Below are 17247 nucleotides of genomic sequence, written 5' to 3' on the forward strand. Positions count from 1 at the left end.
CGTGAGTTTCCAGTTAGCTGCACGTGTATAGTTAGCTGCTAAGCTTCCTGGCTATTTTGCGGACATGTGGTGTGGTGACGAGGACCCTTTTAAGCCCGGCAAGGCGCTGTTTGACAGACACTCACACGACATGAATGTCAAAAATGGACTTAACCGCTCCCTTCACCAGCGACAGGAGCCAGAGTTTCTCAGCTGGGCGAGGCAGTTGGAAGTAGCCGTTAGCGCGACGGTTGGAGCCGGCCGCAGCTACAATGAGGAGCTGGTGAGGAGTCTCCCGACTCGTCTCAGTAAGTCAGCTTTTCTGCTGTGGGACGGCCTTCCGGATGGGACTAAATCAGACTATGCTGTAGTTAAAGAGAGACTGGGGGCAGCTCTTGGACAGAGACGATTAATGAACCGCTTCAGGGCCAGTCTATTAGCGCTTGTGTGTGCTCCGGGGGAGAGCTTGGAGGTGTTTGCGGCGGACGTGAGCCGGCTGGTCACGGAGGCGTTCCCGGCAATCTTACTACTGGCCCTTCATGCTGAGAGACATCCGACGGTGGTGTGAGCAGTGCAGAGCGTGTCGGACCCGCCGGTGCCCTTAACGTCCCATGGGTGGGTCCCAGATTTGTCGCCCCCTTCAGAGGGTGACCATGGACCTTCTGGAGTTGCCCATAAGTCCCATGGGGAGGACCCAGATTTGTCGCCCCTTCCAGAGGGTGGCCATGGACATTCTACATTCTGGAGTGGCCCATAAGTCCCATGGGGGGGGGGGGGGGGGGGGGGTCCCAGGTTTGTCCCAGATTTCGTTCTGCTCATACAAGTGCAGTCTCAGTGCGACGGACTACATCAGGCTTTCCAGCATGCTACCCACCGCGGACGTCTTTCTTTGCCTCCTTGCTGAGTTCCCCACCCTGGAGCAGCCCACGTTCTCGTCATCTACCGCCAAGCATGGTGTGGAACACCACATTTCCACCACAGGCCCCCCTTTGCATGCACAAGCCCGGTGCCTAGACCCTGCAAAGCTCTCCATCGCTAGAGCTGAATTTGAGACCATGGAACGCCTCAAGATCATTCGCCGCTCAGAGAGCCTGTGGACGTCGCCCCTCCACATGGTGGAGAAGTCTGGAGGTGGTTGGCGGCCATGCGGTGATTACCGCAGACTCAACGATGCAACTTCCCCATTCCGTTATCCGGTCACCCACATACAAGATTTTTCCGCCAACCTGGCTGGGAAAACTGTGTTTTCTAAGGTAGATCTCGTCCGGGGCTATCATCAGGTGCCGGTCCACCCCTCTGATATCCCAAAGACAGCAGTCATCACTTCATTTGGACTGTTAAAATTTTTACAGATGCCTTTTGGCCTAAAAAGCGCCACACAGACATTCCAGCGACTGATGGACTCTTTTACGTGACTCGCCGTTTCTGTTTGTCTACTTGGACGACATCCTGGTAGCGAGCACCTCTCAGGCCGAACATGTGACCCACATCAGGACCCTTTTTCAGCACCTTAGCCAACGTGGGCTCATTGTTAACCCGGCTAAGTGCCACTTCGGGTTATCTGTAATCGACTTCCTCGGACGTCACGTCACGAAGTGCGGGGCAGTTCCCCTTCCAGCGAAGGTTGCTGCCATCGCAAACTTCCCCCACCCGCTCACGGTTAAGGCTCTTCAGGAGTTCCTTGGCATGGTAAATTTTTACCATCGTTTCATCCCCCGGGCAGCTGACCTCATGCAGCTGCTGAATGACGCTCTTAAAGGGGCTGCTCCCAAGCACATGGTAGACTGGTCTGACGCGCAGCACAGTGCTTTTGTGGGGGTCAAGTCTGCTCTAGCTAACGCTACTGGCTACTGCTGGCTCACCCATTACCGGATGCTCCTATTGCAATCACCACGGACGCGTCAGACTATGCTGTAGGTGCAGTGCATGAGCAGTGGGTGGGTGGCTCTTGGCAACCTATGGCTTTCTTTAGCAGGCAGTTGCGCCCCTGCGAGCAGAATAATAGCACGTTTGACCGTGAGCTCCTCGGCCTCTATCTGGCCATACGTCATTTCCGTTCGCTGCTTGAAGGCGGCCTTTCACAGCTTTTGTGGACCACAAACCCCTCACTTTTGCGATGGCCAAGACGGCCGAACCGTGGTTGGCTCGGCAACAGAGGCATCTCTCCTACGACTGCGAGTTTACGACGGACATCCAACACCTTGCTGGTAAGAGCAATGTCGTGGCTGACTGCCTCTCCCGAGCCGTCACAATCGATGTCCATGTGGGGCTCGATTTTGCACAGATGGCAGTTGACCAAGCCGACGACCCAGACATCCGAGCTCTGAAAGCTGCAGCCACAGGGCTACAGTTGTCTGAGGTTCTATTTGAGGACACAGGTGTTACGCTCCTTTGTGACCTTGCTACGGGTCGGCCACGGCCCCTTGTGCCCGCCATTTGGAGGCGGCGGGTGTTCGACTCGATCCACGGCCTTTCCCACCCGGGGCGGAAACCTTCCCAGCGGCTGGTAGCTGCAAAATTCGTCTGGTGTGGACTGAAAAGGGACGTTAGGGACTGGGCTTCCACATGCCTTACGCCGTCTCATGTTCCTGCTTCATTGCAAAGAGCGGCATTTGTTTTTGTTCGCCACAACGCCCACCGCGGCCCCTTTCAGCCTCCTTACGATGGGCTATTTCGCGTCCTGGAGAGCGGAGACAAGCATTTCCTGTTGGGTATCGGGGGTCGGTCTGAAAAATCACGGTGGACTGGCTTAAAGCGGCCCACTTGGATTAAGATCCAAGTGGGCCGCTTTAAGCCAGTACGGCTATGGTTAACCGGCTGACCTTAGTCAGCCGGTTACCATGGCCGTAACCCCGCACCGGGGTCGCCCGCCCGTTCTACCTAGGCCCCATAATAATGTTTTGCATCCTTCTACGCCGGCCCCCGGGACCTTCGACAGTGCAGATGCCCTGCCGGTCCCCCCTGCTGACTCCCCGGCGTTAGTACCAGTCTGGCGCACCCGGTCTAGTCGGGCCGTCCGTGCCCCTGTCCATTGACTGGTTTTTTTTTGTGATCGTAAATTCTAGGGGGACGTGCGTAGCGGTTGCTTTAAGGACATAATTCACCACACGTTTACTTGACTTTGTCATCATTATTTACTGTCATTGTTCGATTGTGCACATAACAATGTTGTTCTTGTTTAGCATTCATATATGCAGTTAAGAGTGAGTAATTTGGCGCGTCCCCTTTAAGTGACCGTCAGGAGATTCTCCCGAAGGTGGGGGTTTGTTCTGACCGCCATTTTGAGTCGTAGGATGTTAGTAGTGATTCATTCTCGTCTTTGATGAATAAACGACGCACAAGTTTTTGTGTGTCAAACGATACTTCAAGTTGTCTTGCTTTCACGCTACAAGCACAACAACACCTAGAAATTGCATTTAATTTACTTTTTCAATGTTTATTCCGTCTATTTGTATTTGTGTTTGACTTTCTCTTCTACTGTTACAAAATTGAATTATTTTTAATTTTACTGAGATTCAAAGATAGTCTGTTTTTGTCAAACCATCTTTTTAATTTGTTTATTTCTTCTGTTATTATTTGTATTAGCTTCTGCGTGTTCTCTCCTGAACAAAAAGCAGTTGTGTCGTCTGCAAATAATACTGATTTTAAGTCTTTTTTAACTTTACCAATGTCATTTATATAAAGATTGAACAATGTTGGTCCCAGTATTGATCCCTGTGGTACACCACACGATATATTTACTGTTGCAGATATGTGTTCGCCTAGCTTCACGTATTGCTTCCTGTTGGTTAAGTAGCTTCTTATCCAGTTTAAGACCAACCCTCTGATGCCATACCATTCTATTTTTTTTCATAAAATATTGTGATGAATTGTGTCTAATGCTTTAGTTTACACTGTTTACCATCTATTGCATTGGCAATTTCCTCTGTTATTTTGATTAAAGCCATCGATGTTCAAATATTAGCTCTGTATCCATATTGGTTCTCTGCAAGTATTCTATATTTGTTCATGAAATTGTCCAATCTGTTATTTAACAGTTTTTCAATAATTTTAGAAAATGGTGGAAGTAAAGAAACAGGTCTACAATTTCTAAATTGGTGTTTGACTTCAGTGTTATAAATAGGTCCAACTTCAGCTACAGTATTTTCATTTTGTTTGGGAATTTGTCTGTTTTGAAATGATAGGTTACTGATGTACATTAATGGTCCTGTGATAAAAAAGGTTATTGAAGAAATAACCTTTTTATCGTTTCCTTATCAATTCCATTACAAACAATTGAACTCTTGGATTTGCATTTATTCACGATTTTAAGTATTTCCTCTTGTGTTACATTTGTGAGGAACATTGAGTTGGGATTTGTATCTATGGTGTCATTCAAGTCCTCAGTAGTTTAAACTGGGTCTGGAATCCTTTTCTCCAATTTTGGTTGAATATTTACCAAGTAGTTATTGAAGCTTTCTACTACTTCCTTCATGTTGTCATTATTTACGTTTCCGTCTGAGAAGTATTGGAGGTAAACCCTCTTAGTGACATTATTAATAATGCTATTGAGGATGCCCTGTGTTGCTCTCATATTGTTTTTGTTCCTGTCTAATAATTGACTTAGCTTGTTTGTATGCTTTTAGTGTATGTATTCTTCTTATTGCAAGCATTTTTTAATTATTTTGTCATCCATGGTTAATTTTTCTTTTTCTGCTTCCTACTGATTTGTTTCCATGGAAAATGTTTGTCATAAAGCATTATGAACGTGTTTAAAAATGTATGATATGCTTCAATTATAGATTATAACATAAGCATAGAAAAAATAAGCATTACAAATTGATTAAAGAAAAATATAAAAAAAATAAAAAAATATGACAATCCATTTATTCCATCCATCCATTTTCTACAGCTTGTCCTGTTCGGGGTCGCGGGGGTGCTGGAGCCTATCTCAGCTGCATTCGGGCGGAAGGCGGTGTACACCCTGGACAAGTCCCAAGCAGGGCCAACACAGATAGACAGACAACATTCACACTCACATTCACACACTAGGGCCAATTTAGTGTTGCCAATCAACCTATCCCCAGGTGCATGTCTTTGGAGGTGGGAGGAAGCCAGAGTACCCGGAGGGAACCCACGCAGTCACAGGGAGAACATGAAAACCCCACACAGAAAGATCCCGAGTCCGGGATTGAACTCAGGACCTTCGTATTGTGAGACACATGCACTAACCCCTGTACCACCATGCTGCCCCAATCCATTTATTTTCCATGCTTATCCTCATTAGAATGACAAGTGAGCTGGGGTACATCCTACTGTAGACTGGTCACAAGCCAATCACAGGGCACTGTTACGGCTCAGACCCCTGCCGTCTGTGCGCACCTGGGGACACGCCCACGGCCGCGCAAATCCAGGGACGCGCCGCGCGCGTCTCCGCCCTGCAGCAGCCACCAGCTGTAATCACTCACCGGAGAGCTACACACCTGGGACTGATGAGGGCGAGCCGCATAAAGGGACCAGTGAACCCAAGGATCGGCGCAGGAACTTAGTTTTCTCATGGTGTCACGTAAGCGAAGCTTTAGCGCTCTCTCCTTGTTTTCCTCTCCGTGCCTTGACCCCCTGTCTTCTCCCGTGTCCCCGCAGTACCCTCCGTCGCCTGGACAGTGAGCTGTGCGTCTCACAATTCCCCGGATCTCCCTCTGGACACTGACTGTCTCCCTCGATCCTTGACTTCCCTCGCTTGGCTCCCCTCTACCCCTGGACTTCCTCATCTCTTGTTCAACACTTGGTAACACACACACTTCAGCTAACTACACACATAGTCTTACACCACATACTCTTGTATTCTAGTTCACACTCCATTTCCTTAGTTTAGTTGTATTGTTTATTATTATTATATATATATATCTATATTGTCTATATATATATATATAATAAATATTTGTATATACTTTCCCCTGGTGTATGTTTGCCGTCACCTCCCCCTTAGTAACCATTACAGTAAGTTCCCGCCAAAATTGATTAGGGACCTGACGGCCCAGTGACATTAGCCCCGCCCCCAGTGACATTTTTTTTCCCTCTCCTCTTTTGCCCCATTCACTATGTCTTTTTCTTTTTTTCGCTCCACACGGGAGGAATTGTCTGGTCCTGTCGACCTGTCTTGGAAGGGAATGTTTAGTAGCAATATGGGCAAGGAAGAATTTTCTCTCCGCCTGGACACCCTTTTTCCACCCGCAGTGTCTGTTTCTCAGTCTACTGGTAGCGTCTGGAATCCGCCTTTGGAGGGGGGAAATGATACCGACAGCTGTGCTGGTGAGGTAGCACAGCTGCGGCCAGCAAGACCACTACCACCGATTTTTCAGTTTGCCTGGCCGCAGCCACCAACCACGCTACCAGCACTTGTCCCCGAGCTAGCGTCCGAGCTAGCACTTGTCTCCGAGCTAGCGCCCAAGCTAGCACCTGTCCCCGAGCTAGCGCCCGAGCTAGCACCAGTCCCTCGGCTAGCGTCCGAGCTAGCACCAGTCCCTCGGCTAGCGTCCGAGCTAGCACCAGCCCCTCGGCTAGCGTCCGAGCTAGCACCAGTCCCTCGGCTAGCGTCCGAGCTAGCACCAGTCCCTCGGCTAGCGTCCGAGCTAGCACCAGCCCCTCGGCTAGCGTCCGAGCTAGCACCAGCCCCTCGGCTAGCGTCCGAGCTAGCACCAGCCCTTCGGCTAGCCTCCGAGCTAGCACCAGCCCCTCGGCTAGCCTCCGAGCTAGCACCAGCCCCCGAGCTAGCACCAGTCCCCAAGTTAGCCTCCGAGCTAGCACCAGTCCCCAGGATAACCCCCGGGTCTCCACCAGCTCCCAGGCTGGCCCCGACCTTCGCACCTCGGCCTGCAGCGCCGACCTCTGCACCTCGGCCTGCAGCGCCGACCTCTGCACCTCGGCCTGCAGCGCCGACCTCTGCACCTCGGCCTGCAGCGCCGATGACGTCCGCTGCCTCCACGCCGCCGATGACGTCCGCTGCCGCCACGCCGCCGATGATGTCCGCTGCTTCCACGCCGGCGATGACGTCCGCTGCTTCCACGCCGGCGATGACGTCCGCTGCTTCCACGCCGACGTCTTCCTGTTCCACTTCACCTCAGACAACGATGTGCCCTCCTCTTCGTGTCCAGCGGGCTGTACCATGGCGCCGGCCTCCTCTTCGTTTCCGGCGGGAAGCACCACGGCGCCACTCGCGTCCGCCTCCCCGACGGCCAAGAAGTCGACCGTTCCTTGGTCGTCCACCTCGCCGGCCGCAGCGGTGGTCTACTCGCCGCCGCCACCAGACTCGTCCCCGGTGGATTCGGGGACACTTGGGCCGGCGACCCACCACTAGTTCTCCCCTCCACCCTCCCTTGACGGTTGTTCCTGTTTTTGGGGGGTTTTACTTCCAGGACATCTGGAATCTGTCCATAGGGGGTGGGGGGGTACTGTTACAGCTCAGACCCCTGCCGTCTGTGCGCACCTGGGGACACGCCCACGGCCGCGCAAATCCAGGGACGCGCCGCGCGCGTCTCTGCCCTGCAGCAGCCACCAGCTGCAATCTCTCACCGGAGAGCTGCACACCTGGGACTGATGAGGGCGAGCCGCATAAAGGGACCAGTGAACCCAAGGATCGGCGCGAGAACTTAGTTTTCTCATGGGGTCACGTAAGCGAAGCTTTAGCGCTCTCTCCTTGTTTTCCTCTCCGTGCCTTGACCCCCTGTCTTCTCCCGTGTCCCCGCAGTACCCTCCGTCGCCTGGACAGTGAGCTGTGCGTCTCACAATTCCCCGGATCTCCCTCTGGACACTGACTGCCTCCCTTCGATCCTTGACTTCCCTCGCTTGGCTCCCCTCTACCCCTGGACTTCCTCATCTCTCGTTCAACACTTGGTAACACACACACTTCAGCTAACTACACACATAGTCTTACACCACATACTCTTGTATTCTAGTTCACACTCCATTTCCTTAGTTTAGTTGTATTGTTTATTAATATTATATATATATCTATATTGTCTATATATATATATATAATAAATATTTGTATATACTGCCCCTTGGTGTATGTTTGCCGTCAACTCCCCCTTAGTAACCATTACAAGCACAGATAGACCACCACACTCAGATACAGATACCTCCCCCACACCCCCCACCCACCCACCCACACACACACGCACACACACACACACACACACACACACACACACACACACACACACACACACACACACACACACACACACACACACACACACACACACACACACACACACACACACACACACACACACACACACACACACAGACACGGGAAGAACATGCAAATTCCACACAGAGATGCCCAAACGGAGGTTTTAAACCCAGATCTGAAAGTGCGGCCTACATGCTAACCCCCTAAATTAATTTACAGTTAATTTGATCATGCATTTATGTTTTATTTTATGGGGACGCAAATGTAGGTGGAATATTCCAATTATGTTAAAGAGGTCTTACCTATTGACATATACACTGATCTGATTAGAGTCAATGATGATTGGATCTCCATTCAACTTCTTATGATTCAGCAAAGCATTCTGGACATTGTTTATCCCAGCAAGAAGAAAGTTGGAAACTTTTTCCTTAAGAGAACATGTCGAGGACATGGTCAGGAGTTTGTAAAGTGACAAGAAACTGACATGCAGCGTTGGTAGTTTTGCTCTTACATTTGACGAAGCGTTCAGAATATTACTGGCTGCTTCAACTATAGGTGCAGCTCCTTCCACAACTTCTACATCGTCCTCGTCTTCTTGATGAATACTGATAGTGTTTAGGGAGGAGCTAAGGTCAACCAACAATGAACTCGCTTCTTCCTTTAGAGAAAAAACAACAACAAAATAATTATCCTCCTTGAAAAGCGTTTTGCAATGTTAATGACAATGACAATAAAATCATGTGAAATTGCTCCCTCCTCATGTAGGACATTTATTGTAAAAAGTTTTACTGTACTGTAATTAATAGTATGCTTTCCTGAACAGAAGTATTTAGCTGTTATTTGAAATGGCCCAAAGCCTACAGAGGTTTTAAGGCACAGCAGTTAAAGGGGAACTGCACTTTTAAAAAAAATATGTTGCTTATCGTTCACAGTTATTACAAAAGACATGACGGGCCGATTTTTTTTAATGCATTTTTTTAACGCATTCTTACTCCAAATAAATTCCAAATTCCAAAAAAAGTGCAGTTTCTCTTCAATCTTGGTCATGTTGTCATGGTTGCTACTCTGTGTCATCCGCAGGGGTCCAGTGCTCATGACTTTTGATTGTGTGCGTTCAAATTTCTATTGGTGAGTGCTGTGTTTATTGCTGCATTTAGGTCTACTAACCATCAGCATAACCTGTACCTCGACAAACTGATATTGAAAGGGGAACTGCCCTTTTTTTTATTTTGCCTATCATTCACAATCACTATGTGAGACAAGAACTCTTACTGTTTCCTTTTTCTGTGCGTTCTAAATATTAAAAACTGCTAGTACAAGGTGGCTAAACATGCAAGTAATGGAAATAACCTACTGCGCCTACAAACCTGCCAACAGCGCTCCATTTTCATGCTGTAATCTGCATATTAACCAAGCTCGAGCGACATTGGTATTGTAGAGATTACATTGAGGAGCTACCTTTCTGGCTTCGTGACACATCGTTTTGCTCACACTGCTCACGTCCGACCGGTAGGAGGCCGCGGGGAAGACCCAGGACACGTTGGGAAGACTATGTCTCCCGGCTGGCCTGGGAACGCCTCGGGATCCCCCGAGAAGAGCTGGACGAAGTGGCTGGGGAGAGGGAAGTCTGGGTTTCCCTGCTTAGGCTGCTGCCCCCGCGACCCGACCTCGGATAAGCGGAAGAAGATGGATGGATGGATGGGCTTTTATAGAAAAACCTTGTTTATACCAATTTGATACCATATGACTCTCAACTTTAATTATTGAGTATATGTTTATATGTATAATATGTATTTATATATTCAATATTTGTTTATTTATCTATGGTATATTTATTCATTTACTTATTTATTCATTCATTGTTCTGTTACAAATAGAGAACAAAGAAATGGGATAAAAACTGCTATGATATGAAAAGGGGTAGGATTAAATAAGCTCTGCTTCCTCCTATTTCTTTTCGGATGTGCAGTAATGAAACAACTGGAAAAATGTGTTGCATTACATTGTAATTGTATTGTATGCATGTTCGAAATAAACGGAAACTGAAACTAACTAACTAACCTGGCTGTCAACAAATGGAATGCAGCATAAAACCACAGCAACATTGCTGTAGTAAGCATGTTTCAATAAGAGGAGTGAGGATTAGCTTCTCAAGGAAGATACGACACTCAGTCGGCACCCAGTGAGAGCAAACATTTTCAGGCACTATTTTATATATAAATATTACATGTTATCATAAATATGCATGTTACTACATTACTGTACAAACATACTTACAGCATGTATATAAAATGGTGTTGGAGGTTTTTGAATGGTTTATAGGCGGAATAGGTCGTATCCCTATCACCTGCATTGTTGACTGCCTCTTACTATATTAAGGACGCACTGAAAGGGGAAAGACGTGTGTTCTTGTCTTACATAAGGATTTTGGGCGGAATTACAAAAAAAGTGCTGTTCCCCTTCAAAAACAAAGCTTATAAATAGAAGTCGGAGTACCTGGGCAGAGGTACTGAGCTCGTCTGAGCGCTGCGTGAGTCCGACTACGGCCATGGCTGTCACTTGCACCCCCTGACTGGTGTTGGTGGGGGAATCTTGCAACACTGTGGTCATTTTGCTCAGCATCTGCTCTCGAAGCTAAAAGACAGAATAATCGTTGCTTGATATTCCAGGGCTCAGGGTTAGAGGAAAAAGAGTTGACCCACCTTCGTCCTCGCGTCCTTCTGATCTTCGTCAGTCTCTGTGTTAAGCACATCGACAACTGAGGTGACGATTTGTCCGAGGGCCTCACCAGAGAGAAGACCCTGCTCCTCCAGGTGGGAGACTGAATCATCTAGCACTGACTGGAGAGCATCCACAGAAGCACTGGTGTTGCTTTTCCATACCTTTAGGAAAGATAACCATTATTTTTGAATGGGGCTGCAACAAATAATCAATTACATTGTTAAGTCAAAAAGCTTTGATGTATATTCTGTTGATTTGATTAGTCGTTTAATGAGTTTCAATTCCAGACCAAGTGGAGTGCCGGGACTTTTAAATATGCGGACATAGTTTCCACACGGCCTCCACAATAGAGCGCACATTAGAGCAGTGGTGTGTGGGTGCTGTAAGCTGTGTGGAGTTTTTTATTTTATTTTAATAAATGCACACATGTTAAAAGTGCAATTTCAATGTCGATAATGTGCATGTATTATAACAAAAGAATGGAGGTTATGGCAATCAGAAAAATTGCTGTTTATTTCAAAAACTATTTTCTTTTAACTACAAAGTGTGTTTTAGCCGATTATTTGATTATTTCAACCAACTAATTGATAGCTTAATCAATTACTAAAACAATGGATAGCTGCAGCCCTATTTTGAAACGATTGGAGCAAAAGCCAAATAAGTTATGTATTATTCATTGTTTGTTGTATGGTTAAATTGCAAGTGAGGCAAGATATATGGGGTGCCATATGTAAAAGGTCCGTCACACTTTCCTACCAGACATAATTTTCAATGTTCTCACATTAAACACTTTTCTCACTTTTTCCTTATTTTCATAATTTTTTGTTTCAACTAAATGTTGATTATAAATGTTATATCTAAATGTTGAATCTAAACCTAAATCTTAAATCTTAAGGTCTTTGCGTGGCAAGGGCACCTGCCACTGACGACCCGTATCAAAATTTGCTTGCCAAGTTTCCAGAATATATATATATATACATATACATATTATATATACATTATTATTAGAATATACCGTATATTATATTACAACATTTAGCTTCCCAGTCTACACGCTGTCAATTACTAGAGAGACGTTTACTACCATGGAAAGTCTAGGCATTGTGCGCCGTTCCAACAGCCCGAGGGCGTCCCCTCTCCACATGGTGGCCAACGCTGATGGAAGCTGAGGTCCTTTTGGCGATTTTTGGCATTTGAACAATGCCACAAACACAGATCCTGGCCACACATACAGGACTTCTCTGCCCATCTGGCGGGCACCACCCTCTTTTCCGATGTAGACCTGGTTCACGGTTACCACTAGGTTCCAGTCCACCCACAGGATGTGGCTAACACAGCCATAATCACGCCCATTGGACTGTTTGAATTTCTGCACATGCCGTTCGGTCTCAGGGGGGCAGCACAGACCTTTCAGCGATTGATGGACACTGTGGTACGCAACATGCCATTTTTGTTTGTTTACCTAAACGAGACACGCCTGTGGCCAGTGCCTCAAAAGAGGAGCACCTTGGACACCTCGAATAGCTCTTCAGGATGCTTAGCGAACACAACCTCATCATCAAACAAAAGTGGGCAGCCATTACCTTCCTCGACCACCATGTCACACATCAAGGGGTTATTCCTCGTCCAGCAGGAGTGAAGGCTGCCAACAGGTTCCCATGTCCACGCACTGTAAAAGCCCTGCAGGATTTCCTGGTCTTGGTAAACTTTTACAACCGGTTCCTGCCCCGCGCTGCCCACCTCATGCAGCCCTTGTATGATGCCTTGCAAGGCATGAGACCGACAGAGGAGGTGAATTGGTCCCCAGCGATGACAGAGGTGTTTACAGCTGCTACAAATGCTTTGGCTCGCACTGCTCGACTAGCGCATCCATCACAGACTGCTGAAATTGCCCTTACAATGGATGCATCTGACTATGCAGTGGGACCGGTGTGTGAGCACAGGGGAGGGGTCGTTTGAGCACAGGGGAGGGGTCGTTTGGTAGCCACTGGCCCTTTTAGCAGAAAGATCCGAGATAACGAAAGCCAGTACAGTACCTCTGATAGGGGGTTGCTTGGACTTTTCCTCGCCTGTCGTCACTTCAGGTTCTTGTTGGTGGGCTGGAAATTCACAGCCTTTGTGAATCATAAGCCACACATGTTCGCCATGGGCAAGACCTCTGAGCTGTGGTCTGGTAGACAGCAATGTCAGCTTGCTGCCATATCGGAGTACACCACAGACATCCAGCACATGGCAGGGAAAGACAATTGTGTCGCTTAAAGTTTTTCCTGAACACTGGCTGGTTCATGCCACCATGGTGGGCGAGACCAGGCTGGGACTCAACTTTTGACATCATCCATTGCCTCTCACACCCTGGAGTTCAGGCCTCTACTAAACTGGTGGGGACCAAATTTGTCTGGCCTGGCTTACGAAAGGACATAAGGGCTTGGGCAGCCTCCTGTGGGGCGTGCCAGCGGGCAAAAGTCATGCGGCATACCAGGGCACCTGCCTCATCAATCGTACATCTCCACAACCTAAATTTTAAATCTAAATATTAATGTAAAATATGAATATACATCTTAAATTTAAATCTAGATGTTAAATTTAAACCTAAATGTTAAATCTAAATGTAAATCTTAAATGTAAATCTTAAATCCAAATGTGAGTGCTCAATATCAAATCCAATCCTAAATGTTAATTTTAAATCCAAATGTTAGATCTAGATCTAAATCTAAATCATAAATCCAAATGTAAATCTTAAATCTAAATCTATATCTAATTGTGAGTGCTAAATTTCTCGCCAAGTGTAAAGATGATTATTTATAGATTCTCAATATTCCACCAATCCGAGGACTCTCAGCAGCAAAGCCGCACCCACATCTCGTCTTCTAAGTGCACGAACCTCCTACTTCTTTCTTACTGTGGAATAAAGAAACATGACAGATGAATAATGACATTTTGACAATAAAGTTGCCAGTGATGGGCAAGCCACTAGGAAAATGTAGTAAGCTAAGCTACAAGTTACTCTCGATTAAATGTAGTTAAGCTCCAGGGGAAGCTATCCCCGGAGAATTGTAGCAAGCTACACTACAAGCTACACGGCAAAAGTTAGCTACATGTAGCTTGTTACTGCCCATCACTGAAAGTTGCATATTGTTAAAAATGTTACAGCTCTAAACATATTTGAAAATAAGACGCTTAAACAGTTGATTATTTAACTTCCGCGTTTGACAATTAATGGAATTGATTTTTACACCAAGGCATGCAGTCTGCATGAATACACCTATTTCTGTTTGTACTGTATGTGTCTTTCAAAATTTCGCTGCGCTGTTACTTCATGATTGTGTCACATATATGTATGAACATTACATTGCTCGCGTTGAATCGATTATGTTCTAATTGTGAGATAAATAGTAAAAACAAGATCATACCGAGTGTGAAGTTATCATTGGTCAGAGGTTCGGATACGGCGCATGCCGATATGCGCCTTTTAATACTAAACTACACCAGTTCGGGAAACTACACCAGCTCAACATCCCCCCTCAGCTGATCCACCTCACCCACAACTTCCTCACCGACCGACTACAAGCAGTAAGGGTGGGCTCAAACACATCCCCGATGCTTACCATCAACACCGGGGTCCCACAGGGATGTGTGTTGAGCCCTTTCTTGTACACACTCTACACCAATGACTGCCGTAGCATCTCACCCACCACAACATACTTAAAATACTCAGATGACACAGCCATTCTCACACTCCTCTCCAACAGTCAATCCATCCTGGACTATCATAACACAGTCAAACATTTCACAGAGTCATGCACAGCCAGTTATCTGGAAATCAATGTCAATAAAACAAAAGAAATATGGTTCAACTCCCCCTCACCTCAGAACCCCATCATCATAAACACACAAACAGTTAAAATAGTTGACACTTTTAAATACCTGGGCGTAACCTTGGACAATAAACTCACCTTTGATCAGCACACCACGGACATTCAAAAAAGAAGTCAACAAATACTGTCAGCCATCCGAAAACTCAAAGGACTATACGTTGCACCTCATCTCCTGTTATTACTTTACCAAAGCATTGTTCAACCCATCCTTATGTACTGTTCCACATGTTTTTTCACCATGCTTTCTGTAACCAACCGGACCAAACTCACACGCATTACAAACATAGCAGCTAAAATCATCGGCCTACCCACACCCAACATTTCAGACTTAAACCACAGGTCCATCACTCGACTGGCAAAAACAATAGTCCAGGATATCACTCACCCACTACACCAATACACCATCTCACTACCATCAGGGCGCAGGTACAGAACCATCAAATTCCGGAGGGCCCGCCTCAGGAAAAGCCTTACCCCTGCAGCTATAGCCGCCCTTAACAGCAGGCCCGGTCAACCTATCTGACAAGCCTGTAAATGTGTGTTGGTCATGTAGGATGTCTTTTTCTTATTTTTGTTTTTGTGATGTGTAATGTCTATTGTTCAAATGTACGGCAGTGAAAATGAATTTCCCCAATGGGACCAATAAATCTATATCTAATATGTTACTTTTCCACCTTTGTCCTTGCTCCTCGCAACACGACAAAGAACCGCCGTCTGAGTTGTAGGCATGTCCTGGCTCGCTGAGATGAGAAGTCTAATTTAGCTCACACATAAGACATATTTTTTTGAACAGAGCCAAAGCGACTGTGTCAACTTGCTGCTGCAGCAACTGCGCATGACAGTAATTGCCTTGTTTACAGCAGAGTAATGTTCATATGTGACACAATCATTAAAGTAACTGTGAAATGATGAAAGACACATATAAATAGAAATAGATGTATTCACGCACACTGTCTGGTGTAAGAATAAATTCAATTCATTGTCAAACATGAAAGTGAGGCGATCGGCTGTTTAAGCGTCTTGTTTTCAAATATGTCTGTATGCAACACACCATACACATTTGGAGCTGGAACATTTTTAACAATATGCATCTTTGTTGTCATTAATGTCATTAATCATCCGTCATGCTTTTTTCTTCTGCAGTAATAAAAATATTGGAGAGTTGTGCACTGAGAGGCAGATATGTGGTTGAGAGGCCTAGCAGTGAAAAATTGGCATTCTATGAATATTCATCTTTACATTTGGCGAGAGATTTAGCGCTCACATTTAGAGTTAGACTTAAGAAATAGATTTCGATTGAACATTTAAATTTAGATCCAACATTTAGATTTACCATTTAGCGCTCACATTTAGATTTAAGATTTACATGTAAAATTTTGATTTAGATTTAAGGATAACATTTAGATTTAGATTCAAGATTTAGATTTAACATTCATATTTAGATTCAACATTAAGGTTTAGATTTACCATTTAAATTTAGATTTAACATTTAGATTTAACATTTAGATTTAGGTTTAATATTTAATATTTATATTTACATTGAACATTTAGGTTTAACATTTAAATATTTAGATTTAACATTTAGGTTTAGATTTAACATTTAGATTTAACATTTAGATTTAACATTTAGATACAACATTTAGATTTAGATTTAACATTTAGATTTAACATTTAGATTTAGGTTTAGATTTAATATTTATAGTTACATTGAACATTTAGGTTTAGAGTTAACATTTAGATTTAACATTTAGATTTAACATGTATATTTAGATTTAACATTAAGTTAAAACATTTAGAGTCAACATTCATTTTAAATTATATGTAATGAAAATGAGTTAAATGTGAGGAAAGTGAGCTCAATGTGAGAAATATATCCGCTAGAAAAGTGATACTGCACTTTTACATTTGCCACCTCATAAAGATATGCCTTTCTAGTTTCTAGCTTTATAATTTCTAAGTTATTCTTTTTCCTATTCCTTTTTTGACATGTTTATTTGTGAGATGATGTATCTTAATGTAATTTTGTTAAGCATAATCAAAATATGACCATGCTTGACCAAGTTTCCGAGCTGATTATACGGATGACAAACCTGAGCGTGGACAGTCGTGGTTACTTCCTTATCTTCATTTTTCACAGTCACCACAAGGGACAGATTGTAATTGTTCTTCTTGTCTCCGATGGGCAATAAGATAGATTTCACAACTTCAGTATTACTGCAGCGCAGCTGTTTGCCTTCAAGACAAATTTGATGGTTAAGAAGTTAGTTGTTTATTCATTTGTATACAGCTAATCATGCAGTCTGAAAAAAATAAAGTGATTTTCTTTACTTGATTTGCTTGATTAAACTCCTTTTCCTATACTTCTTTCTTTGTGAACTCACTTTTGCAAAGTGATTGTCAAAGGGGATCTATGATGATTCTAAGCTGCTTTTTTTTAGTCTGTCTGCAAGATTTTAGTTTGTGGAGAAATTCCCTGATTGCAAATGAAACCACGCTCCT

General features: G+C 45.1%; 1 protein-coding gene across 1 annotated transcript in view; it reads right to left on the minus strand.

The window, feature by feature from the left end:
• The window catches only part of LOC133642104 (polycystin-1-like protein 2), a 59459-nt gene that overhangs the window by 23423 nt on the left and 18789 nt on the right, over positions 1-17247 (minus strand). The window contains exons 16-20 of the mRNA XM_062036230.1: positions 16839-16981; positions 10855-11034; positions 10649-10786; positions 8664-8810; positions 8455-8579 (exon numbers count right to left, since the gene is read on the minus strand). Of these exons, the coding sequence (XP_061892214.1) occupies positions 8455-8579; positions 8664-8810; positions 10649-10786; positions 10855-11034; positions 16839-16981 (733 nt within the window). The remainder of the gene's footprint in view (positions 1-8454; positions 8580-8663; positions 8811-10648; positions 10787-10854; positions 11035-16838; positions 16982-17247) is intronic.

The sequence above is a fragment of the Entelurus aequoreus genome, linkage group LG02 (genome assembly GCF_033978785.1).
Source record: "Entelurus aequoreus isolate RoL-2023_Sb linkage group LG02, RoL_Eaeq_v1.1, whole genome shotgun sequence".
NCBI classification, from domain to species: domain Eukaryota; kingdom Metazoa; phylum Chordata; class Actinopteri; order Syngnathiformes; family Syngnathidae; genus Entelurus; species Entelurus aequoreus.